Source organism: Aureococcus anophagefferens (assembly GCF_000186865.1).
Source record: "Aureococcus anophagefferens unplaced genomic scaffold AURANscaffold_6, whole genome shotgun sequence".
Taxonomy (NCBI): domain Eukaryota; class Pelagophyceae; order Pelagomonadales; family Pelagomonadaceae; genus Aureococcus; species Aureococcus anophagefferens.
The window spans coordinates 2,516,675-2,541,957 of NW_008705566.1; the positions used below are offsets into that span (position 1 = coordinate 2,516,675).

The following is a 25,283-nucleotide window of genomic DNA, read 5'->3' on the forward strand; positions in this document are numbered from 1 at the left end:
GACTCCGAGTGCGACGACGCCTTCAAGCTGAAGCTGGAGCGGCGCGACTTCTATCAGGAGCGCTTCTGCATGCCCCTCAACGGCACGGCCGCGGGCCGGCGCGCGGCGGACACCCAGGGCAAGCGCGGCGTCTGCGCGGCGCGCTGCGCGGCCGCGTGCAACTGCTACAAGACGAACGCGGACTCCAAGGGCGACGACCTCGCGACCTACTCCGCCTGCTGGCAGTTCGACAACGTCGAGGGGAAATGCGGCGACATCCTGACGAGCTTCAAGCAGACCGCGGACGCGCACGCGGTCTTCGCGAGCTTTTCGCTCGTCGCGGGCATCGTCTTCATCGTCAGCGTCTACCTCGCCGCGTGCCTCCGACCCCTCGTCGGCACGCGGGTCCACTTCGCGCCGCCGCCGCCGAGCGCATCCGTCGAACTCCCTACCATGACCGGGGGAGCGCCGACGGCCGCGGCGACGGTGCCCGAGGGGAGCGTCTAACCGGCGGCGGTGGGAGTCGTTATCGAAAATCGCGGGATGGAGTGGGGGGTTCGAAAATCGCGGGAAAACTTGGGTGGGGTTCACATGCCGTTGGCGACCTTGCGGAGCGGGCGGCTCGACCGGAGCCGCGACTTGATGCCGGACGCGTCGCCGCCGACCGCCTTCGCGGGCGTCTTCGCGGCCTTGCGCGTCGACCGGCGCGCGGGGACGTCGTTCTCGTCGTTCTCGTCGTCGTCGTCGCCGAGCATGGCCCCGGTCTTCTTCTTGCCGACGACGCGCTTCTTCTTCTTCGCCGCGGGCTTGGCCTCGTCGTCGGGGACCGGCTCGGGCGCCGCCTCGGCGGCCGGCGGCGCCGCGGGGCTCGCCGGGGCGGCCTCGGCCGGCGCGGCGTCGGCCGGCGCGGCGTCGGCGTCGGTCTCCGGGGCGGCGGTCTCCGTCGCGGCGGGCGTCGCCTCCGCGTCGACGGGCGCCTCCTCCGCCGCGACGGGCGACTCGGCGACGGGGGGCGCGTTGACGAGCTTCGGGAAGTTGTTGCGGTCGGACCCCTTGTATGCCACCTGGACGCCGAGGTCCACGTCCGGCACCTCGTCGCAGGGCTCCGCCGGCGGCTGGCACCAGGGCGTGTCCTCGTTGCTGACAATCCAGGACTCGCGCCGCCGGCAGAAGGTCGCGGCCCCGTTGCCAGAGTAGAGCATGGGCGCCTCCTCCGCCTCGACGGCCTCCGCCTCCGAGAGCTCCGAGAAGGACCCCAGCGCGCTGCTCGACGCGCGCCGGGGCTGGGCCTCGAGCGACGCGATCGTGCGCTCGAGGCTCGCGACGGTGCGGAGCGCCTCGTCGGCGACGCCCCGCGCGTCGCGCGCGTCGTGCTCCGCGGCCGCGGCGTTTCCCCGCGCCTCGTCGAGGCTCGCGAGGGCGACGTCGCGGTCCCGGTTCGCCGTCGCCGCCTGGGCGAAGGCGGCCTGGGCCTCCTCCTTGCACGCGGCGACCTCGTCGCGGCACGCGGCGGCGTCGGCGTCGCGCGCGGATTTCGCGACCTCGGCCTCCATCATCGCCGCCGCCGCGGCGTCGCGCTCGACGACGGCGGCGTCGCGCGCGGTGGTCGCCGCCGCGAGGGCCGCGGCGTGGGCCCGCTCCGCGGCGAGCTGCGACGCGACCAGGTCGGCGAAGTCGCGCTCGGCCGTCGCGGCAAAGGCCGACGCCGCGGCCGTGGCCGCGGCGAGGGCGTCGTCGCGCGCGTCCTCGGCGGCGGCGAGGGCGCCGGCGCCCGCGGCCTTGGCGGCCGCGAGCTCGCCGTCGCGCCGCGCGGCCTCGGAGAGGATCTCGCCGCGGAGCCGGTCGACGACGGCTTCCAGGTCGGCCTTCTCGGCCTCGAGCGCGCCGAGCGCGCCGGTCGTGAGGGCCGCGAGCTCGCCCCGGGACTCCTCGAGGGCGGCCTCCAAATCGGCCTTGTCCGCGCGGGCCTCCTCGGCCTCGCGCGCGGCCGCCGCCGCCGCGGCCTCGACGCCCGCGAGCTCGTCCTCGCGCAGCTTCTCCGACGCCTCGAGGTCGGCGCGGAGCTTGTCGACGTTCGCCTCGAGGTCGCCGTTGGCGCGGGCCGTCTCCTCGAGCGCGGCCTTGGCCTCGGACGCCTCGAGGAGCAACGTCGTCGCGGACGCCTTCTGCGCCTCGACCTCGACCGAGAGCTCCTCGACCTGGCCCTCGAGCGCCGCCTCCGAGACCTTGCGCGCCGCGTTGTCCGCCGCGAGCGTCTCGACTTGAGATTCCAGTGCGGCCGCGGCGGTCCCGCGCGCCTCGAGGTCCGCGCGGGCCGCCGCGAGCGCTCGCTCCGCCGCGGCGACCTTGCCTTCGAGGTCGGCCTCGGCCGCGCGCGACGCCGCGAGGTCCGTGTGAGCGGAGGCCAAATCCGTCGTCAACGTCGCGACGCAGCCCTCGAGCGCTTCTTCCGAGGCCTTTGTCGCGTGCAGCTTGTCGGCGAGCGCCGCGTTCTCCGTCGCGAGCGTTTCCGCGCGTTCCTCGAGCGCGGCCTCGGACGCCTTCGCCGCGTCGCGGTCCGCGGCGATGGCCGCGACCTCCGCGAGGCGCGCCGCCTCCGCCTGCGCGAGCGCCGCCGACGAGGCCGCCGCCGCCGCGGCCTCCGCGTCCGCGCGCGCGGCCGCGGCCGCGGCCGCGCCGTCGGCCGCGCGCGTCGCCGCCGCGGCCGCCGCGGCCGCGACGGCGGCGAACGCGGCGTGCGCCGCGGCGGCGCCGTCGACGCTCATGGCGTGGCGCGCGCAGAGGCAGGCGAGGTGGCGCCGCGCGGCGCTCCGGGCGTCGTCCGCGCGGTCCGCGTCCGCGTCTGCGACGCGCCGCTCCGCGGCCGCGAGGTCGCGCTCGAGCTTCGCGAGCGTCTCCGCGTCGGGCGCGCGCGGCGGCGCGACGTGGACGCGGTGCGCGGCGACGTTGTCGATGCGGCCCGCGCGGTCCGCGTAGCGCAGCGTCGACAGCGACTCGTCGCGGGATTTCGGGGAAGGCCCGACGCACGCGACGAGGACCGTCGCCGCGGAGCCGCCGAGCGAGTCCTGGAGGAGCCGCGTGAGCTTGCTGTCGCGGAAGGGCACGTGCTTCTCGCCGCCGCTCAGCGCCGTGATGACCTGGCCCAGGGCCAGCAGGCTCTGGTTGATGGACTGCGCCTCGAGGCGCCGCGCGCCGCCGGCGCCCTCGATGCCCGTCCGCCCCGCGGACTCGGAGCCGGCGAGGTCCACGAGCAAAAAGCGGCCCACCCGCGTCGTCGCCGACCCGCCCTCGCGGACGGCGACCTTGAGCTCGAAGACCGCGTGGGACCGGCTGCTCTGGTCGTTCATCGACGTCGCCGCCGACTGGCGGCGCTCCGCGCCGACGGCGAGGCAGTCGCGCGCGTCCTGGGCCGACTCGAGCGGGATCTCCGTGAGCCCGGCGACGAGCGTCGACCCGTCGCGGGCCGTGCGCACCTGGAGCTGCTTCTCGACGTCGTCGCCGAAGAGGTCGCGGACCTGCTCGTTGTAGATCTCGAGGTACGTGCACGTCACGCGCGCCTCGCGGCCGGCGCCCAGCGCGGCGACGCGCGCGAAGACGTCGTCGACGCAGCGGGGCATCAGGCCCTCGGCCTCGTCGTCGCCGCCCTGCACCGTGAACGTCTTCCCGGAGCCCGTCTGCCCGTACGCGAGCACCGTCGCGTTCCGACCGCCGACGACGCGCTCGACGAGGTCCGCGGTCGTCGCCGCGTAGACCTCGCCCTGCGTCGCCGCGGCGTCGAGGGCCCGGGCGAACTCGAAGTTCGTCGACTCGCTGTCGTCCTTGACGCCCTCGACGGTCACGCAGCGGTCGAAGGCGTCGGCGCCCGCGGCGTAGGTGCGGCAGACGGCCTCGTCGCCCTCGTTGGCGGCCAGCGGGCGCACGCGCACGACGACCTTGATGTTCTGGCCCGTGGCCATAGTTGGGGCGTAGGAGGGCGTCGGCGCGACGCGGTGCGGCGCAGTGCGGCCCGCAACACGGCAGTCGACACGCCCAGATCAACGACGGAAGCGCAAGAACGAGGCAAGAATGACTTCATTGTGAGCGGCGGTAGCAAGATGGTGGACGCAGCCCGTCGCTTCTACGCTGCCTGATGTCGACCGCGTCGCCGTCGGCGAAGCTCTTTTCGTAGACGTGCAACTGCCTTCTACTCTTGCGCGTCGAGCTGGTGCACGAAAACCGGCCGCGGCAAAATGGCGCCCTACACGATGACCATGGTGGTGCCCTCCGACAAGGTGGAGGGCGACGCGCTGGTGCCGCCGGCTGAGCGCACGGGCGCGCGCCGCGCGCAGGGGCCGTACCTTGCCCTGGGGATCCTGCTCTTGAGCGGCTATATCCTCGCGACGCGGAACCTCGAGGAGCGATAGCGGCGGCGGCGCGCGCTTCCGCGGCGGCGGCGCACGCGTCCGCGGCGGCGGCGCGCGCTTCGACGGCGCGCTCATCCCCGTCGCTTGGCGGCGCAGCGGGAGCAGTGATGGTCGCGCGCGCGATCCGACTAGAAATTCGATTCTTGCCTTTCGCGGCGCGCGCGGCTTCGCGGGGTCTGTGACTGCCGGTTCGGGCAGTCGGCGAGGCCTGTTTCGTGCCTCGGAAAACGCACGCCGACGCCATCGCCGCGACCGCATGGGGCCGGTTTAGTGCACCGGCCGCTGCGCAGCCGTCCGCTCTTCCTGAGCTTCAATAAGGCTTCAACGACGGCCTGTGCTCGAGCGTGGCAATGAGAGCAGATTGAGAGCCTCATCCAGCACCAGCACCAACTCGACGCGCCCACGACGCGACGCCATGGCCGAGCACTGGAAGCAGCAAGGCCTGTTGCTCCTCTCGCAGAGCGCGGCGTCGGAGAGCCAGCGGACTCTGATTCGCGAGGCCATTGAAAACGCCGCGGCCCTCTTCGCCGCGCCGCCCGAAGGCGCGCGAGAGACGCGGGCGCAGCGGAAGCGGCGGCGCGGGTCGCCGCTGGACCGCCTGACCTCGACCGGCGCGACGGAGCACGCGTTCACCTTCCTCAACCCGGCGGAGCTCGGGCGTCTCGCGCGCTGCTCCAAGTCCACGTCGCGCGAAGCGATGGGCGAACGGCTCTGGTCGCGGATCCGGGACTCGTGCTTCCCCGAAACCGACGGCACCGTGCGCGTGCCGGGGACCGCCTACGAAACGTGTCGTCGCATGCGCAATCTCTGGACCGGGCACCACGAGTCGTGGCGACACACCGCCGAGCCGGGCCACGTCTTCCTCGGACCGCGGTACCCGGGAGTCGAGGCGTACCTCGCGCTGATCAAGTTCAATCACTCGTCGAAGGGCGTCTTCGTCGTGGCGGCCGAACTGGAGCAGCACCATCTCGGCGATCGATTCTTGATCAAGCTGGCCGAGGAGGCCGAAGCCGCGTTCCTGCCGCTCAGGATCGACGCCGACGGCGACGCGAGGGGGGAGGAGGCAGGAGCGGGGAACTACGTCACCCCCGAAGACAAGACGGAGCATCTCTTCGTGTCGATCGCGTTGGTCCGGAAATCCGATGAAAGATTCATGCATATTTGCACGGAGATGGTCACCATCGACGCCGACGACGACGGCGTGTACTTCGGGCTGGGCGCCAGCACCGTGATCTCGTGCGTCACGCCGTTCTACGTGGGCCACAGCCTCGGGACGCTCGAGGCCATCGGCGAAGACATCGAGACCTTCGGCTTCGAGCATCAGGTCCACTTCGAGAACTGCACCGCCCCCGAGGTCGGAGTTCCCGGCAAGAGCCGCCGCTTGCTGTCGAGCCTCGGCAACTTCACCTTGCACATCTGGACCCCCGGGGAGAGCCACGCGCGCCTCCCGTGCTGGCACGTGCTCCAGGGCTGGCACGCGAGTAAGGACTGGTGCTAACGGCCTCGTCGTAGGAGGGTGTAGTTACAGATGCCAGTACGCATGCGCTCTCACGCGCGGCGCTCGCTCTTGACGGCGCCGGGGTCCGCCTTGAACTTGGCGAACTTGGAGGTCCGGGACTTCTTCCGCGGCGGCGGCGCCGGCGGCGCCGGCGCGTCGTCTTCGTCGCTCTCGTCCCCGGACTGGATCTCGATGATCTCGTTGTGGCGTTCGATGGAGTCGAAGGCGCCGCCCAGGTGCGCCACCGCGATGCCGTTGATGAGGACGCGGCGGCCCGGGCGGGGCATGACGCGCACGACGCGGAGCTTCTTGTCGGCGCCGGCGACCATGAGGAGGTAGAGCATGACGCCAAACACATTGGAGAAGGCCTGCGCGAAGATTTCGACTTGCATCTCCGCGACGGCGGCGCCGCGGCGGCTCGCGAGGCCCGCGCCGAGACGCTTCGAGTTGCGGCTCAGCGTCTCCGTGCGCGCGCTGCCGACCTCCTTGACGCGGACCTCCGTATCCGTGGACCCGGCCGCCAGGACGACGCCCTCGTAGTCGACGTCGGAGCCCTGGGCCGCGCGCACGAGCACGTGGTCAAAGGGCACGAGCGGCGGCGGGTCGCTGCTGCGCGCGAGGTCGTCGTCGTAGAATTGGTTCGCCGCCATCGCGCCGTCGTGCGCCGCGCGGCGAGCCTGGACGAATGTGAGCCATTCTTTCGCCGTCTTGATGGGTGACCTCGAGCTCCGAAATAAGTGGCCGTATTCGTCGTCGAAATAAAAGCCCTGCTGCCTTTGAAAGTCGTCCTCGGAGCAGCGGTCCGCGCGCTCGCGCGGGAAGCGCTCGCAGGTGACGAGCTCTTCGATGACGGCGTGCTCGACGTAGCCCGCGAGCCCCGCGGTGCCGCACAGCTGGCGCGAGCACGCCGCGAAGAAGGACGACGCCTCGCCCGCGAGCTTGAAGCCCTCGCCGCGGAGCGCCGCGTCGAGCGCGGCCGCGTCGCCGACGGCGCGCGGCGCGCCCGCACCCGCCAGCGGCGAGAGCCGCGACGAGAACAAGTACGAGGGCGGCTCCGTGACCGCGAAGCCCCCGCGGAGCGACTTGCGCAGCTCGCGGGACGCGACGCGCGCGGCCTCGATCTGGTGCCACTGCCAGTCCTGCCAGGCCTTGGGGTTCGTCTTGGCGATCTGGAGTCCCTCGATGGCGGCGTAGCGGAAGGAGAAGGTCGCGAGGACGTTGTCCTGGTCGTAGTCGCTGCGGCACGCACGTTTTGACTCTTTGATCTCGACTTTATCGTCGAAGGCGGCCTCTTGGCCGAAAACGCGCTTTTTCTCCGCGTTGCCGAGCGTCGCCGCGAGCGACGTGTCGGGCGGCGGCGCGAATGCTGACGTGTCCCCCTTGGAGACGGAGTAACGTGCACCGAACACTTGCCGCACGATGATGTCAATCCTGCCCGCCTGGGACGAGCGAGCTTCCGCCAGCCCCTCGCGGGAGCTCTCGGGCCGCAGCGGCGCGAAGCGCATGCGGCGAACGCCGCGTTGCTCGCCGGCGATGAGCTGCTGCCCTTCGAGAACCCTTTCTCTTTGGGCACGCATCAACAATTTACTTATCGGGACGCCGTCGACGTACGTCGAGAATCGGAGCCTGTTTCTCCGATTGGGATCCTCAGGCAGTTCGTTCGTCAGCAAGATCTCGAAGTAGTCCCCCGTCGTCGTCGCGATGAGGCGCTGGTGCTGGTTATCGCAATTCCGCACGCTCGCGACTTCGCGCTCCGGAAGCGTCCACGCCAACCAGTCCCAGTCGCGAGGCCCGTCCTTATCCTCGAGCTCGGGCACGCGGCACCCGTCGACGAGCACCGAGGCCGACGCGATCGATTCCTCCGCGCTTTCGCCGCTCATAGCACTTGCTTTAGACTCGCTCGTAGCGGAGCGCCGAGATTTCGGCGACGCCGCGAGGCCTCGGCGTGGGGCGTGAAGAGGCGCGGGAGCTCGTGTCGTCGCGCTCTCTGTATAATATCGCTCTTGCCACGACGCCGCCCGACTCTCGAGGACTCGCCGAGTTTCGCCTCAGAGCGGCCGGTCGACGCTGTCGACGCCTCGACTTACGCCTCGGTCGGCGATGGTAGGGGACGCCTATTGGGGGCGTCTCGCGAGCTCTGCCGGGCACGTATCTTACTTGGCGCGTTCTCGGAAGTTCCCTCGAGAGGTCACCGGGACATCGTCTTGACGCCCGCGGAGGTTTTGCCCCGCGCCGCGACCGTCGGGAAGGAGCCGTGGATGGGGATCGCGTCGCGGACGCACGCGTCGTCGTCGCCGCCCGTGGCCTCGTAGTCGATCAGGCAGGCCTCCGTCGTGTCGTCGACGAGCTTGGCGATGCCCGCCGCGACGCCGCCGCCGTTCGCGCCGTTGCGCGCGAGGAAGCGCCACACGTCCGGGTCCTCCGATGCGACGGCGCGGCGGAAGTTCGACTCCGCGACCGCGAGGCGCCCGTTCCAGCGCTTCGCGACGCCGCCGCCGAGCACGCGCGCGACCGTGTCGTCCGTCAGCTGGAACCGCTCCAGGGCCTGGCGCGCGTAGGCCGTGAGCGCGTCGAAGGCCGCGTCGTCGTCGTCGAGGCCGTGGACCTCCTTGATCGTGTCGATGCCGTGCTCGCGCACGAGGATCGCGCAGCGCGCCAAAGCCCAGTGCCAGATCTCGCGCGTGATAATGCCGGCGGAGGATGGTTTGGCCAGATGCAGGTCGCCGGGCACGACCGCGTGGGCGTCGCGGATCGTCGCGAAGGCCAGCGTCGTGTGCATGCCGTTGACCAAATTTAGCTTGCGATCGCTGAGGAAGCGCGCGGCCGCGCTCGACCGCGGCGCGAGGATCTCCGCGCCGAACTTCGACCCGAAGGGCGGCGCCGACGCGCGGTTGACCGCGGCGTCGAGGGGCACGATGGCGCCCGGCCAGGCCTCCGCGGTGACGGCGACGCCGTCGGCGGTCACGGCGCGATCCGTCGACACGCGGTCGACGACGCAGTCGACGACCGTGGCCGTGCCCTCCAAGGCCTGCGTGAGGGCCGCGACGGCGTCGTGGTCGTTCTCGCAGGCGTAGAGGATGGGTTTGTGTGTTGTGTGTTTGAGGAGCTTCGTCATCACGGGTCCGAGCGACGGGCCGAGCGAACACGACAGCGTCGTCGCCTTTGCGACGAGCGCGTCGAGGGTGGCGTCGTCGTCGGAGAGGACGAGATTTCCTCCGCCGGCGCGGGCGCCGTCGCCGACGGCCGTGAGTCTGCAGATCTCCACGCCGTTGACGCGCACCGGGAATTCTGAGCCCTTCGCGAGCGCGGCCCACGCGGGATCCTTGGGCGTGTCGACGACGGCGAAGTTCACGCCGGACGCGGCGACGGCGGGCACGACGAGCGACAACCCGAGCTTGCCGCCGCCCACGTGGACGTGAAAGGGCGTCACGGGCTTCGTCGGCGGCGCGAGCGCCGCCGCCGAGGCGACGAACAGGGCGAGAAGGCGACGCATGAATGGACGACGGGTACGGGCGGACGAGATCTGACGATTACGGGGCGTGTGAGCGGTCGTGGGACGACTGGCTCGCAGAAGCGCCGGCGGAGCTGCTGCTTCCGCTCGTGAGTTCTGATTCTTCAACTCGGGGCGCGTCGGATCGAAGCCTGCAACTTGAAGTCCGATGTCCTCGACAGACAACTCCACACAAAACACAGTTATATCATCCCCCGTCGCCTGGCGGCGTCCGGCTCGTCGCCGCGGTCGATGTAGTCCGAGCCCGTCTTCTGGAGATGGACGACCTCGCGGGCGGACGAGGGGGGCGTCGCGGCCGGCGCCTCGGCGCCCTCCGCGTCGCGCGCCTCGGACGCGTCGGGACCGTCTGGTCCGCCCTCGAAGGGCGGCAGGTCACCGGTTTTCGCCTTGCGGGGGGCGTCGGGACCGTCTAGTCCGCCGTCGAGGGGCGGCAGGTCGCCGGCTTTCGCCTTGCGGTCTGGTCCGCCGTCGAAGGGCGGCAAGTCACCGGTTTTCGCCTTGCGGGGGGCGTCGGGACCGTCCGATCCGCCGTCGAGGGGCGGCAGATCACCGGTTTTCGCCTTGCGGAACCCTTGGTTCGGCGTCTCCGGGCTTTTGAGCCCGAGACTCAGCTCCGACGCCGTCAAGACGAGCGGCGGCGGCTTCTTGGTAGCGTTGGGCACAAAGCCCGTCAGGAACGCGTCCAGGGTCCGCGCCGAGGGCACCGTCGCGGTCTTGTAGGCGTCCCGCGGCGACGGCGGCGCGCCCGCCGCGCGCTCGTAGTCGGCCCAGAGCTTCTCGAGGGCCTCCGCGGCCTCGCGGACGCGGTGCCGGTGCAGCCGCTCCTCGAGGTCCAGGTTTTCGTCTCCTAATTCATGCCCCTCCACGGCCACGACCCGCGCCGCGTCGGCCTTCTCGACGACCTCGATGGCCAGCAGGCCGCCGGCGACGATGAAGAAGCACAGCGCCATGCAGCCCAACACGACGACCGCGCCCGGGATCGCCGAATTGATCGAATTCAAGACCGCCCGGGCCCGGTCGTCGTTCTGCACGAAGCCAATCAACGCAAAGACGACGACGGCGATGTACTCCTCGAGGAACGTGTCCCGGGGGATCTCCGGCAGCGACTGGATGAGCGCGCCCGTCCAGCCCAGCAGCCGCTGGTACCACGCGGGGCGGAAGACGACCGCGCGCGAGAAGGCGACGATGGCGCCCGATGCCCAGAGCGACTGGGCGCCGCCCCGGGCCCGGTGCGCGTCGTCGAGGTCCCGGGTCTCGCCGGCGGTGCCCAGGAACGCGCGGAACTCGCTGGCGGCCGCGCGGAGCGCGCCCGACTCCTCCTGGTCGACGAACTGCTCGAGCACGGCGCCGCCGAGCGACGGTCGCGTCGAGTCCTTCGCCGGCGCGCCGTCCGCCGACGGCGCCTCCTCCTTCTCTTCACAGGCGGCGGACGCGAAGGCCGCGCGGTGGTCCCGGGCCTCGCCGAGACGCCGCGGCACGTCCGCGCCGACGGCACCGAACGCGTCCACGCGGTCGAGGTCCACGAGCACCGACGGCTCGACGCGCAGCGGTGTGCGGTAGGCGACGCGCTTGTTCGCCGGATTTTCCAGGAACAGGAGCTTGTCGCGGACGGCCAGGGGCACCATGACCTGCGTGATCAAGATAATCAACGGCTCGATGGTCACGTAGCAGAACACCAAGAACTGCATCGTGTCGAGGAACCACTCGCGCTTGAGCTCCGAGCCCGTCTCCCCCCGGTCGTCCAAAGCCTGGGCGAACTGGAGCACGAAGTAGACCGGGTAGAGAAAGGCCGCGAGCCACGCGGCGACGCCCGCGGCCTTCGCCGGCAGGGACACGGCCGTCACACTCACTTCTTCTCCGCCGAGCTTCTCGCCCCAGGTCTCGACGATGCCGCGCTCGACGAGCGTCAGCGCGTCGCACCGGAGCAGCTCGAAGAAGAGGCAGCACCGGTCGTAGGGCTCGGGCAGGCCGTCGAAGATGCCGTCCGCGCGCGCGGCCAAACCGACGTTGCCGACGAGCCGCCGGTAGGCCCGGTCGGCGAAGCGCGCGACCTCCCGCCGTCGCCACGCGTGGGCGGCGAAGCCCTTGACGTCCGTCCGCGGGAGCCCCCACTTGCGCCCGAGGTCCCGCCGGAGCCGCCGGAGCGCGCGCCGCGACCGCCGGTCGCCCAGCGCGTCGAAGGCGTGCTCGAGCTCGACGCCGCGCGCGTGCAGCGCGCGCATGACGGGCACGAGGCACTCCTGGCAGCCCTTGCGCAAGACCGCGTCCGCCGTGGGCCGCAGCGCGTCCGCGGGCCGCGACGGCGCGAGGCCCAAATTCTGGCGGAGCCGCGCGACGGCCGCGCGCGCGTCGTCGACGTCGCCCGCCTCTTCCGCCGGCGCGGGCTCGACCTTGCCCCGGGACTTCTGCAGCGGCGCCATGACGTAGCGTACAAATACATAATCGAAGAGCTTCATGACCGGGAGCGTCAGCACGACGACCAAAAGCTCGAGGAAGAGCGACCGGCCGCTCAGCCCGTCGGGCACCCTGAGCTCGCAGCGGTGGCCGTCCTCCTTGGTCACGACGTCGCGCCACTCGCAGCCGCGCCGCGGCGAGGAGCGCCCGGACATGAAAGCCCAGGCCTCGTCGTACATGAGGCTCCGGTCGAGGCACGCGTCGCGTTCGTCGACGTCCTCGCAGTAGCCCAGCGGGTACTCGATCCAGAAGGCCATGGCCTCGGCAGCCAGGATCATGACCATGTTGAAGAGCACGGCGACGGCGCGCGCGGGCCGGCTCAGGTTCGCGTCGAAGACGCTAAAGAGCGAGATGATGCTGTGGTTCTCGTAGATGAGCCGCGCGCCAAACCGAGGCGCGTCGTGCAACCCGAGCACGAAGTCCGGCAGCGACGCCCGCGCGATGCCGGCCGAGACGTTGATGGCCGTCTGCTTCCTGAGCTTCGCGTCGGAGGCCGCGGAGGACGTCGTCGTGTGCCGCAGCGGCGTCCGCGCGGGCAGCGCCGCCGCGCGCGCCGCGTCGCGCCGATCGAGATAGCGGCCGATCACCATCGCGATCACACAGAGCCCGACGATGACGCCGAGCGTCGTCAGGATGACGGGATTGTCCCGGAGCGTGCCGAGCGTGATGGGCGCGCTGAGCGCGTCGAGGTAGTATTCGAGGTTCGTCGTGCTATAGTCCGCGCCGGCCTTCGATTCGCAGAGACACGTCGCGTTGCCGTCCGTGCTCTCCACGAACACGCAGTCGTCGTAGCCCCAGTCGTCGCCGCCCGCGTCGAAGGACGCGCAGGCGCTCCCGTTGCCGGCGCCGGGCAGCGTCAGCGTGAAAGACGTCGCCTTCTTCCCCTCGAGGCGCCGCCCGTCGCCGCAGCGGTCGTCGAAGAGCACGCGGACGACGGCCGAGTCGACGGGCGTCGCCGCGGATTTCCGCACGTTCGTCGAAAACGACACGAGGCTGAGGTCGTAGTCGTCGCAGGGCGGGGCCTCGAGCGCGAGCGCGGCGCGCGGCGCGTCAGCGTCGAGGAGCGCGGGGAAGCGCGTCGACGCCGCGCCGCGCCGCGACGACACGGCGACGCGCGGCGACGTCGCGACGTCGGCGAACTGGCCCGCGGCCGCGCCGTCGACGAGGGCCGCGGCGAGCGCGTCGACGGCCGCGGCGAACGCGTCCGCGGACGCGACGTCGTCGAGGCCCGTCGCCAGGTTCGACAGCGCCCCGGCGACGGCGCCCGCGGTCTCGTCGCGGCGCGCGCCCTCGCCCAGACCGGCGAGGCGGCAATCCGCGGCGACGGCCGCGGCGACGTCGAGCGCCGTCCGCGCTCCGCCGTCCGAGAGCCGCGGCGCCGTGAGGCCCTCCAGGGTCGCGGCCTGCTGCGCGACGGCGTCGCGCGAATGCGGGTCCTGGAGGTCCCTGGCGCCCGCGAGGGCGACGAGCAGCGACTCGCGGTACGCGTCCGTCGCCGCGGCGTCGTCGGGCGACAGGCCGCAGGCGTCGCCGGCCCAGCCCGCGGCGCACGCGCAGGCCGCGTAGCTCGCACGCGCCTCGTCCGCGGCGTCGCCGTTCGCGTCGTAGAAGGCGCAGGCGCCGCGGGACTCGCTCGCGCCGCAGTCGCCGCCGCAGGGCGCGGACGCGTCGCCGCCGTCGACGAGCACCTCGTTCGTCGCGGCGATGTTGAGCGACGCGTAGACCGCCTGGACGTCGCTCGCGCCAAAGGCCGCGTCGATGGCCTCGAGGGACGCGTTCCGCAGCGCCGACGCGTTCTTTTGCGACGGCGCGACGGCCACGAGCGCCTCCGCGGACGCCGTCGCGCCGTAGGCGTCGGCCACGTCGACGGCGCACGTCCGTTCGCCCGCAGGTAACAACGTCTCGTAGTGCGGGCTCGACGTGCCGAACGCGAGCGTCGTCGCGCGCTGGAAGTAGGAGTAGGTCAGGGGCGCGTCGTCGTCGGCCCAGTACATGGCGGCGAAGAGAAAGACGGTGTCCATGGTCGCGCCCGCCGGCGGCGCGACGTCTAAACCGCCGGACGTCGGCGCGGCGTTGGCGACGACGGCGACGGACGCGAAGGCGACGAGGTCGTCGTCGTCAAAAGCCGCGAGGCGGAAGCCGTAGGCGCCGCCGGGCGTCAGGGACCCCGCGGCGAGGACGAGGGGCACGGAGAGCGCGTCGCCCTCGGCCTCGACGACGAGGGGCGCGAGCGCCGCGGCGTCGAGCGACCCGTCCTCGAGCGCGCCGGACTCGAGGCTCCACGCGAAGGTCGTGCCCGGCGACGCGCCGGAGACGGTCGTCGCGATCTTGAGCCGCGACGACGGGTCGACCTTGCCCGCCGGGGCCGCGGCCGCGAGCGTCGGCGGCGATTTCGCGAGCGCGCCCGCGACGAAGCACGAAGCCGTCGCGTTTCGGCCGTCGGCCGCGGCGACGAGCACCGCGTAGGTCGCGACGACGCCCGCGGCGGGCGCGTTTACGGCCAACGACGACGCGCCGTCGCCGCAGGGCAGGCCGTCGCAGGTCCAGGCGAAGCGCAGCGTCGTCGTCTCGTCGTCGGGGTCGCGGCTCCGCGACGCGTCGAGCGTTACGGCTTCGCCCGCGGCCGCGGACCGGTCGCCGCCGTCGACTGCCGCGACGACCCCAGACCGCCGCACCTCGACCGTCGCGGTGGCGGTGTTGGAGTTGCCGCGGTCGTCGGTCGCCGTGACGACGAACGCGTAGGTCGAGCCGGCGGCGAGCGTCGACGGCGGCAGCGAAAAGTAGCGCGGGTCGCGCGACGTCGATTCGAAGGGCCCCTCCCAGGCGTAGGTCGCGATGGACTCGCCGCCGCAGCCGGCGCTCGGCGCCGCGACGGCGAAGAGCGATAGGGCCTGCCAGCGGCGGATGGACGCCTCGGCGCCGCCCTCGACCTCGACCGTCGGCGGGGCCTCGGCGACGGCGTTGACGACGAGCGCCGCGCGCGCCGTCACGTTGAGGAAGCTCGAGGCGACGACGGCGACGGCGTAGGAGTCGCCGGCATCGAGATTTGGGACCGCGAGCACGCTCCGGTCGCCCGCGAATGTGCCGTCGACGAACCACTCGAACGCCAAGCCCCGGCCGCCGCCGCCGGACGTCGCGGACGCGTCCAAAGTCAGGCCGTCGCACGCCGCCGCGGTCACTGGGCTCGCCGGTAGCGCCAGGCGCACCTCGGGCGGGTCGTCGGGGGCGGCGACGGTCGCGCGGGTCGACCAGGCATTGGAACCGCAGGGTTCCCCCGCCTTGGGCCCGATCGCGTCCACCAACAGCGCGACGGCGTCGCCGGGGACGACGGCCGACGTCGACGGCAAGACCATCTCGAACTGAGAGTCCGACAGAAAGACGCAGGTCGTGTCGTCGAGGCGTCGCGTCGAATCCCAACCGAAGACCTCGACGGCGTCGGCGCACGGGAACGTCGCGCCGCCGTAGTCGCCGCGGTCGCTCGCGGCGTCGAGCTCGACGACGACGACGGCGCCCGAGTCGCCGAACTTGGCGCTCGCGACCTGGGGCGCCGCGGCGCAGGACGTATTGGTGCCGCAGCAGGCCTCCGCCAAATAGAGGCGCCCACCTTCGTCGGCGTCGGCGAGGCAGGCCCAGCTGAGTTCCTCGCTGTCGCACTGGCGTCCCGCCCAGTCGTCGCCGGGGATGACGACGCCCCGGAGGAACTCGGCGCCGTGGCAGAGGCACGCGCCGGAGGAACTCGGAGACGGCGTTTCATATTGCAGTGGCCGGTCAGCCGGCGTCGGCCACGGCGTCGGCGCCGGCGTCGGCCAGGGCGTCGGATGCCAGGGCGTCGGCCAGGGCGTCGGCGCGGGCGTCGGCGACGCGACGGGCGCCGGCGTCGCCGTAAACAACTGGTAGATCGCGTCGGCCGCGAGCTCGTAGTCGTAGACGCGGAGGTCGTCGACGCTGCCGATGAACGGCGCGCCGGCGGACGCCGAGTCCGTGGGAGGACGGTTGCCCACGTAGAGCGGGTACGTGGCGCCCGTGTCGAGGGGCGTCGTCGACTCCATCAGGACGGCCGCGTCGTAGTAGACCGTCACGAGCGACGCCGCCGTGCCCCCGGCGCCGTCGAACGTCGCGCAGTAGTGGTGCCAGCCGGAGCGGTGCGCGGCGTCCGTCGCTTCGAGGTTCGGCTCGCCGGACGTCAGCGCGACGAAGTCGCCGGTGGTCGTGCCCACGCCGAGACCGAACTCGGCGTTCACGGTGTGGGTCCCGTAGGTGAACAGCGCGCCGCCGTTGAACTCCGCGACGTCCGCCCACAGGCACACGGTCCGCGCGGCGGTCCCGCCGATCGTCGCCGTCGCCGCGGCGGGGAAGATCACCGAGTTGTCGCCGACGCCGTCGAAGTAGAGCGCGCCGCTGCCGTCCGGGCCGATCGTGACCGTCGCATCGGTGACCGTGCCGTCGAGGCCGCCGTCCGCGGATCTGCCCGACGACTCGGCCGCGTCGCCGTTGTTGAAATCGACGACTAAAATCTGCGCGCTGGCAGCGCTCGCGAGGAGCAGCAAGGAGAGCGCGATCATCGATCGCGGCAGCTAAGATGACCAACGCTTCCGAAGTGCCCGCATGGATCGCAGCAGAGAGAGCAACGATGACATGCTTTTGGGCAGCCAGTTCGCAGCTTTTGCACAGCCTTCAAGATTAGCATCAATAACAATACTTCGAGCCCACGTTGAATTCATTCATCGAATGTTTGCGCGGCATTCCCAGCCTGCGGCGCAACGATGAGGGTCTGGGCTGCCCGCTAAAGAATCCGCCTGCTAGCTGCACACCGGGCTGCTCGTGAGAATCCGCCCACCGGCTCGGCAAGAATGGGCGGCGCGTCGTCCGTGCACCTCTTCGGGTCGTCGTCGGCCGACGACGACGTGCTCCTCAAGTACCTCTCGAAGCACGACGACGCGCGGCCCCTGCTCGAGGGCTTCCTGCGCGAGGCCGCGCGGCTCGACCACCCGGACCCGCTCCGGCACGTGGCGGAGTCGATCGTGAAGAAGCGACCCGCTTCTCCGAAGAAGAAGCCGCAGTCCAGCGTCGGGCGCGTCATCGCGCAGTACGCCGCGGCCGCGGCGGACGGCGGCGACGTGCACGACGCCGTGCCGCTGTCCGTGCGCGTCGAGGCCGTCGAGGCCGTGCAGAAGGCCGTCGTCAAGAAGCAGATCAAGAAGAGCTCCCTCGAGGCGCAGCTCGCGCAGCTCTCGGAGCGGCGCGCGGCGCACGAGAAGAACATGACGCTCGCGCACAAGCGGCTCCTCGACGAGACCGCCGCGGGCCTCGCGGCGGACGTCGAGACCGCCAGCGCCAATCTGGAGCGATTGCAGGCGCGCTACAAGCGGCTCCGCCTCGACACCATCGAGCGCTACACGCCGTCGCTCCTCGAGAGCGTCGACGAGCACGACCGCGTCTTCGCGGAGACGTGCGCGTCCGACCTCGCGGGCGCCCAGGCGGAGATCCTGGCCCTCGCGGCGAAAGCGCCGCCGCCGCCGGCGCCGCTGGCGCAGGCGCCGCCCTTCGCGGGCGCGGAGCCGCGGTACCTCGCGACGCTCCTCGCGATCTTGGAACGCGCGGCGAACGCGCGGCCGGCGCTCCGCGCCGTCGCGGACGCGGCCAACGCCGCGGCGGGCGGCGGCGGCCGCGTCGTCGAGTGCGCGCCCAAGGGCATCTCGCGGTGCCTCGAGAAGGTCGAGGAGGGCTACGACGGGTCGTTTCTACGGCTGCTCGACGCCGCGCGGGTCACGCTCGTCTTCGAGGACGTGGCCGGCGTGCTCGACGCGTTGCGGTTCCTCGTCGACGACGGGCAGCGCGCGTCCAGGTGCACGGTGCTGCGGGTCAAGGACCGGCTCACGGAGGCCTGGGACGCGGAGGTGTCCGGCGGGAACCGGGATTTACTGTTGAGCGTCGCGCTCGAGGGTTTGGACGACGGCGGGCCGCCCCTGATCTGCGAGATCCAGATCCACCTCCGGCCCCTGCACGAGCTCAAGCGGGATCTGCACACGCTCTACGAGGCCGTGCGGGTCCTCGACGCGCGCGAGGACCACACCGCGGCGAGCGAGGGCGACCTCAACGACTACGTGCTCGAGCAGGCGGAGCGCGGCATCATCCGCAAGTTGCACTCCAACATCTCGAACCTCGTGGCGGAGAACGCGCCCGAGCGCATCGCGGCGCTCCTGACGCGGGACCCCTGCCCGCTCATCGACGTCTGCCTCGGCGGGCCCACGGCGCCGCGGCCGCTGAAGACGGGGCGCTTCGCGGGCTGGTCGCTGGCGAAGCTCATGGTCAACGACGGCGCGGTCCACTGCCGGCGGCTCCGCGTGCTGAACCTCTTCGACAACGGGCTCGTCGGCGAGGTGCCCAAGGAGCTCGGCGCGCTGCGGGAACTCCGCATCCTCACGCTCCAGCGCAACTCGCTCTCCGGCTCCATTCCGCGGGAGCTCGCGGCGTGCGAGAAGCTCGAGGTCGTCAACGTGTCCTGCAACGACTTTGAAGGAGCCGTGACGGACGTCTTCGGCGCCATGGCCCAGCTGAAGATCTTGTACATCAACAACAACCGGCTCGCGGGCCCGCCGGGCCGCGTCGGCGGCCCGCTCATGGAGCGGATCGACGGCCGCGCGAACGCGTTCTCCGACGACGACGTCGCGCTTTGGCGCGCGCTGCCCGACACCCTCCATCTGCGGATCACGGCCGACGACCCGTCCTGGAGATCGGGCATGCCGCGGAACGCCGTGATGGAGTCGCACGCGCGCCTCGACGAGGACGACCAGGATGATAGTCCGAGACCTGAGTAGACCACTCGTGAGCAAGACCCTAATTAGAAGTCCAATCTTTTACTCGGGCATCTCCATGCCCTCGGCGTCGTCGACGGCGGCGGCCTTGGGCTCCGCGCGGTCGGCCCGCGCCAGTCGGAGCTTCTCCGCGGCGACGTCGCGCGCGGCCCGGAGCCGCTCCCGCGCGGCGTCGCACTGCGCGCGGAGCGCCTTCGCGCCTTCCGCCCTCTTCGCGCGGATCGCGTCGAGCCGCGCCGCGGCGTCGGCGTCGGCGTCGTCGCCGCCGTCGCCGTCGTCGTCGACGTCCGCGCGCGGGGACTGGCCCGTGAGGAAGGCCGCGTCCGTGACTCGGACCCGGTCGGACGCCGCGTTGAGCGCGCGCGTCTTGAACGTCCGGCCCCGGAGCCGCGACGCCTCGAAGACGTTCTCGACGCGGTCCGCGACCTTGGTCGCGAGGTGCTTGTCGAGGCGGCGCTCGATGGCGAGCATCTTGCTCGCGTCGATGGCGTCGGAGAGGGCCTCCGCGGCCTCGTTCTCGTCGAACGCCGCGCACGCCGCGGCCGCGGCCTCGAGGTCGTCCTGCGACGGCATCTCGAGGCCGCCGGCGCCGTGGCTCGCCGACGCGTCGGCGCGGGCGTCGGCGAACTGGGGCGGCAGCCGCGCGGCGGCGCCGGCCGCCGCCGACGACTTCTTCTCCGCCTCGTTCCACGCCAAGACCTCGTCGATGGCCTTCCAGGGGTTTTCGGCGTCGAAGGGCTCGTCGTCGTCGCGGGTCACGGGCGACGGCGGCGGCTTCGACGCCTTCGCCTCCGGCGCGCCGCGCCGCGGCGACGGGCTCCGCCGGCTCGGCGACTGGCTGTTGCGGCCCGTGACGGCGTCGAGCCGCGCGGCGAGCTCGTCGGTGGTCCGCGCGGCGGCGATGGCGACGCCCGCCGTGCCCTTCTTCGGGCTGCCCGTTTTCTGCGTCATCGCGTCGAGGCGCGCGGCGAGGTCCCCGGGCGTCCGCGCGGGCTGCCGCAGCCCGATCTGCGGCATGGACGCGCTGCCGCTGCGCTTCAGCGGCGCGTCGCCGCCGCCTTTCTTCGGTCGCTCGCGCCGCTTCGGCTTCGACGACTCCGCCTTCTCCTCCTTGGCGAGGCGCTCCCGCGCGGCGAGCAGCCACGACGGTGCCGCGCCATTGTCGGGCTTGGGGCGAGGCATTGGAGGACGCGGGGGGTTCGCGCCCGGACGCGCCCCGGACGCGCCCGGACGCCCGGCGGACACGCCGGACGCCCGGACGGGCCCCGGACGCGCCCCGGACGCGCCCAGCAGCGCTCGAGGCGTCCAGAGTACTCGCTGCGATTTTCCCGATGTGTCGCGGTGAAGCATATTTAGAGCGCGCGCGCGCGTGCTCAGCGCCAGTCATGGGACCACGGCCCATGCTTCGCGGGCCGGCGGGAGGGCTGGTGGCGGAAAAGGGCGGCGGTAACGTGGATGGTGATGTAGGCAAAGGCGGTAAGGGCTTCCAGGGTCCCACGAAAGCCAGGCCGACTGTGGAACGCGCGGTGGTCGGTGAGCGCGGCGAAGACGCGCTCCACACTGCTCCGGCAGAAGTCGAGCTTGTCGTTCTCGTCGCGTTGGGCGTCGGTGATCGACCCGCCGGGCGGGTTGCGGTGCCCCGCGAGGATGTGCTCCGCCGTCTGGTAGATCTTGTCCCCGAGGCCGTACTCGTAGGGCTCGAACACGTGCTGGCCGAGGCGCGTGCCCTGGTTGAAGATATCGTTGTCGTTCGCGGTGCCGAGGTGCGGCCCGCTGAAGTAGACGATCTGCATGGAAAAGGTGACGGCGACCTCGAACTTGAAGACGCAGTTCTTGTACTTGGGCTGGTAGATGAGCCTCTCCTGGCGCTTGTCGTCGGGCGTCGCGACGTAGAGCGGGACTGTGTCCCAGATGGTCGTGACGCCTACCGGGAAGTACGGGTGGTGGTTAAAAGGGTCGAGCCTGTCGCTCCAGACGACCTCCCGGAGACACACCGCGAGCGCGAGCGCGACCGGCATGACGCTCTCCCTAAACGACCGGTGGCTGAGGCCCGTCTCCATCCCTCGGGCCCGAAGGACCGAGGGGCACTGCTCCTGGCGCGGGTAACAGTGAATGTAAACAAAAACGAAATAGAAGTGGATGACGGTCTGAGTATACCTCCGGCCGTGCCGGCAGATGAACCAGGACGGCCGCCAATTCACGGGCTCCAGGAACTGGCAGTACTGGTTCCATACGTACGCGAGATGCCCGCTCGGGTAGCCTGTGGCCGCCTGGCACGTGCCCCCGCACGTCATGTCGTCGAAGACTGTCGGCGGGACGGCCCAGGTGCTGTCGCGTTTCTGCTTCTTGGGCGGCGGCATGACCTGCGAGGGGCGCTGGGCTGCGGGGCGTCGTCTGGCGCGACGCGGCGTCGGGCGACGGGCGTCGGGCGAGACGCACCTCGAGAAGCCGAAGCGAGGTGCGATAAACGACGCGCGGCGCCCCCCAGCTGCGAGCGAGCGACGTCGCGGACTTTAGCAAACGGCCACGGGCTGCCCCGCGGCATCGAAAAATGCAACATGCTCAGTTGCCGCCCACGAAACGCCAGAGCCTCCGCGCGGACCATGTGGGACGGCAGCCGCATCGTGCTCGACAAGGAGCAAGTAAATGGAATAATGATGGCAATTGAGGACGCCCAAGAGAGGCTCAACGAAGCCCGCTGCCCGCCGAACCAGCAGGCGTTCCTCGACATGCAAGCTGCTGCGGCCGAGGCGGACAATACGGGCCTCAACCACGAGATGTTCCTCAAGAACATATGGCAGGCGATGAAGCTGGCGGAGGACAACTACCACGTCATCTCGCTGGCGCGCATCTACGCGCAGGCGGCCGGCGGCGAGGCGACAAAAGCTGAACGAGACGCCGCGGTCGACTCCATCCTCAACGAGTACAGCGCGCTGGACTACTGGGACCGCAGCTGTTCGTCCAGCGACGAGGGCACGGCCTGCCCCGCCGCCGCCGCCTCCGCCGCCTCCTCGTCCAGCGACGACTCGGACTCGGGGGGCACGTTACTCGACTGCGTCTCGCCGCGCTCCGAGGACCGCGACGCCCGCGAGTTCGACTCGCGCGACTCCGTCGCGGTCGAGCGCGACCACTTCGCGTCGCTGGACTACTAGGCGCGAAGTTAAGTCGCGGCGTCAGCCGCGTGGGCGACGAGGCTGGTCGTTCTGGGGTCGCGCACTCGGTGCCCGGCATGGCTCGCCGCGGCTGCCCCGGGGGCGGCCCGGCCGCCTGGGCTCCTGGCGATCGGGCCTGATTGTCGCCAACCAGCGCCCTAGTTAGGCTAAACGAGGGCAAGCAAGGCCGACGAGACAGCGAGCAAGCAAACGGCGAGACACACCGCGAGCGACATGAGCACCCCGACGAGCAACCTCCAGTTCCCCATCCCCGGCCCTTCCGCCGCCCTCGACCCCCGGCCGACACGCGGCTCCCCAAACTCCCACATCAATCCTGCACTCTCGTTGGTTACCGCCGTTATCCTTTTCCTCAAGTCCTTCCGCTATTATGTCAAGGGCGTCCTCGTGAACTGGAACGCCGTACAGGCTGCCGTCGAGGATGGTGTTCGCATGGAGGCAGAGTTCTACCTCGCGCATGACAACGCGACGGCGGAACAGAAGGTATGGGCGACGGGCATCCGCAACAAAGAAATAACTTATAGCAAAGGATGGGTGAGGAAGCAAGCCTCCAAGCATGTCTATGCTATAGGGACCCCCAACAGCAACAAGCGCTACAGCGAGGTCGTGACCAACCTGCTGAACTGCGGCTTCGACTACTTCAAGCACGTCGTCACGCCCGCGGCCGCGTCCGGCCGCTCGGTGCGCGCATCCGATTCCCCGTCCCCCGCGCGTAGGTACTTCGCCGAGGACCGCCGCGACGTGTACGTGATGCTGCACCTCGTGTACGACCTCCCACTCCCAGAGCACACCGGCGTGCTCCGCCACCGGGAGCTCGTGGCCGTCAAGCTCTCGACGTTCGACGTGTCCGCGCTCGACGAGCCGCGCGTCGAGCGTCAGGCCCGGTGCTCCGAGGTGCTCGGCGGGGCCTTCCAGAACGTGCTGCTCGTCGTCGAGCGGGAGGGCCCGTCGCCGGAGCGCGCGGCCCACCTCACGCACCAGCTCACCGGGGGCACGCCCGACAGCGACAACGCGTTCGACGGCGGCTACGACGACGACGAGACGATCGACAGCGACGACATCGTGTGTTTAGGCGAGCGGCCCGCGGCGCAGCACGGCGTCCGCGACGACGACGACTGGGACGACTTCGGCCTCGGGCAGCTCTACGAGACGCCGTCGCTCAAGCCGAAGAAGGACACGCCGCGCCCGCGCCCGCGCGCGCACCCGGGCTCGGACCCCATCTCGCGCGTGTCGCACAACGTCCGACGCCAGCGCCTCGACGCCGCGGCCAAGGCCGGGGGCGTCAAGGTCGAGGGCGTCAAGGTCGAGGGCGTCAAGGTCGAGCCGCCGCTCGAGCCCGGCGCGTCCGGGGCACCGCGCCGTGTGCTCCTCGCCGAGTTCCCCGACGAGGACCGCGAGGACGTGTTGCAGGCGCTGCGCGACACCGGCGGCAACGTCGAGAACTCGCGGGCGCTCATCCTCGAGTGGCAGCGCCAAGAGCGCGTGCGCCAAGAGCGCGTGCGCGAAGAGCGCGTGACGCAGGTCGAGCGGTCGCGGCCGGCGCCCAGCGCGCCCCGCGGCAACGGCGGCGGCCTCGGCACGCTGCGGTCTCTCAATTGGTGCCCGTCGAAGCAGATGCTCGGCCGCGTCGTTAAGATTTGCGCGGACGGCGGCGTGATCGTCAGCCGCGACTACGCGGAGGAGCAGCTCATCCTGAGCAATTGGATCGAACGCGACGCCATCGATAGCATCCTCGCGCAGCATCATGCGGCGTCTGGTGATGATTTCGCGCAGGCGGTCGACGCGTTCGACGCGTCCCGGGCGTCGGGCGCCTGCGCCACCAAGGCCAAGGCCGAGATGCTGTCCTGTTTAATGCACTCGCAGGGCCAGGCGCCCTTCCTCTCCATCGAGACGCGCAAGGTCATGGACCGCCGCCTCAAGCAGGTCAAGCAGTATCACATCGACAACGCGGAGAAGCCGTACCAGAAGACGCTGGTGCAGCCCGACGACGCGCGCTTCGCCGGCTCCGCGCTGGCGCCGGCGGCGGCGAGCGCGAAGGCGCCGAAGAAGCCCGCGGCGGCGAAGAAGCCCGCCGCCGCGAAGCCCGCGGCGGCGAAGGCCGCGCCCAAAGCGAAGAAGCCCGCGGCCGCGCCGCGCGTCGCCCACGTCGCCCCCACGCGCGTCAGCGCGCGCGTCGTCGCAAAGCGGACGACGCGCCCCGCGGGGTCCACGCCCGAGAAGAATTTGCGCGCGCGCGTCGAGCCGCCGCCGCCGCCGCCGCCGCCGGAGGACGACGAAGAACTCGTCGACGAGCTCCCCCGCAAGCGCCGCGGCCGGGCCAAGTGAAGGCCGCGCGTACCGCTACGCGCGCAGGCCGCCCGAGGGCCGCCCGAGACCTCGTCTTGAACCGGCTCGAAGACGTGACCGAAGAAACGCGGCCGCCTGTGTGAAGCGCGCGGCCCGCTAGATCCCGCCCGAACCAACCCCTCCCCGCATTCCCCCCGCCGCTCTCCGGTACCGCGCACGCCGCCGCCCCATCCTTTCCCCGGGCCGTACTAACTGAGCGCCTTGCTTGCACTGCGTCTTACGACGCGCGAGCCGCGGCGCGCGGCCCCGAGCTCCCACGGCGTTTTTAAGATTCTGCAGACGACCTTCAGACGCCTCTGCTGGACGCCCCCAGGACGCCCGCCGGACGCCCGGACGCGCCCAGGACGCGCCCAGGACGCGCCCGGACGCCGGCCGGACACCCCGGACGCCCGGACGCGAACCCCCCGCGTCCTCCATTGCACGACCGGTGGCCGATGGGCAGCTTCGAAAACTTCAAAAACAAGTTCAAAGTGGGGCAGCATGGGCGTCCGTTCGGCCGCGCTGGTCGCTGCGGCCGCCGCGGCGCCCGCGGGCAACATGGTCGTCTTGAAACAGGTCTGCTTCCACCCGAAGACGGACGGCGGCGCCTGCGCCGTCGGCGCGACGATCCACGGCGCCCAGGACGTCGCATCGCAGCTCTGCGGCGAGCTCACGACCTGCCACACGCCGGCGGCCTTCGCGACCTGCCCGGACCCGTCGGTGCCCCGGTTCCTCGAGTCCGCGGTGACGGGCGCCTGCGCGGCGGCGAGCGCCGGCGCCTACCCCGTCGCCGGCGCGGCGCGCGTCGGCCGCGCGGCCGCGCTGACGCTGACGTCGAACATCGGCCACGACCTCTACAACGGCATCCTCGACGTCTTCGCCCTGAGCGAGCGGGCGCCGCTGGATTTGCTAATTGCGGACGTCAACTGGTTCGGCGGCCGTGCGAGCTTCGACCGCGCCGTCGCGGACCCGAAAAGTTCGTGGACGCTCACGGTGACGGACGCGCTCTTCAACGGCACGACGCCGACGCCGCTCCATTTCGTCGACAACGCGGCCATGCCCGGCGGCGGCGGCACGACGACGGTGCAACGGCCGCTCTGCGTCGACGAGCTCTTCGTGCGGGCGCAG

General features: G+C 71.4%; 5 protein-coding genes across 5 annotated transcripts; 2 read left to right on the forward strand and 3 right to left on the reverse strand.

The window, feature by feature from the left end:
- Positions 1 to 2,921: 2,921 nt before the first annotated feature.
- Positions 2,922 to 3,935, reverse strand: AURANDRAFT_24636 (hypothetical protein; the record flags this gene model as incomplete). Its single annotated transcript, XM_009037465.1, has 1 exon — positions 2,922 to 3,935. A coding segment is annotated over one exon (1,014 nt), but the record flags the coding sequence as incomplete, so codon positions are not given.
- Positions 3,936 to 5,889: 1,954 nt separating this feature from the next.
- Positions 5,890 to 16,407, reverse strand: AURANDRAFT_71393 (hypothetical protein; the record flags this gene model as incomplete). The annotated part of the gene is made up of 3 exons (XM_009037464.1): positions 5,890 to 7,319; positions 8,120 to 9,403; positions 9,655 to 16,407. The coding sequence occupies 3 exons, from the start codon at positions 16,405 to 16,407 to the stop codon at positions 5,931 to 5,933; spliced, it is 9,426 nt and encodes a 3,141-aa protein (XP_009035712.1).
- A 1,755-nt stretch (positions 16,408 to 18,162) lies between these two features.
- Positions 18,163 to 18,438, forward strand: AURANDRAFT_8764 (hypothetical protein; the record flags this gene model as incomplete). The annotated part of the gene is made up of 1 exon (XM_009037162.1): positions 18,163 to 18,438. A coding segment is annotated over one exon (276 nt), but the record flags the coding sequence as incomplete, so codon positions are not given.
- A 1,595-nt stretch (positions 18,439 to 20,033) lies between these two features.
- AURANDRAFT_63314 (hypothetical protein) lies at positions 20,034 to 20,720 on the reverse strand (the record flags this gene model as incomplete). Its single annotated transcript, XM_009037463.1, has 1 exon — positions 20,034 to 20,720. The coding sequence occupies one exon, from the start codon at positions 20,718 to 20,720 to the stop codon at positions 20,034 to 20,036; it is 687 nt and encodes a 228-aa protein (XP_009035711.1).
- Positions 20,721 to 21,263: 543 nt separating this feature from the next.
- On the forward strand, positions 21,264 to 24,155 carry AURANDRAFT_63315 (hypothetical protein; the record flags this gene model as incomplete). Its single annotated transcript, XM_009037419.1, has 3 exons — positions 21,264 to 21,615; positions 22,402 to 22,498; positions 22,547 to 24,155. 3 exons carry the CDS (start codon positions 21,264 to 21,266, stop codon positions 24,153 to 24,155), a joined length of 2,058 nt encoding a protein of 685 aa, XP_009035667.1.
- Between the last annotated feature and the right edge of the window lie 1,128 nt (positions 24,156 to 25,283).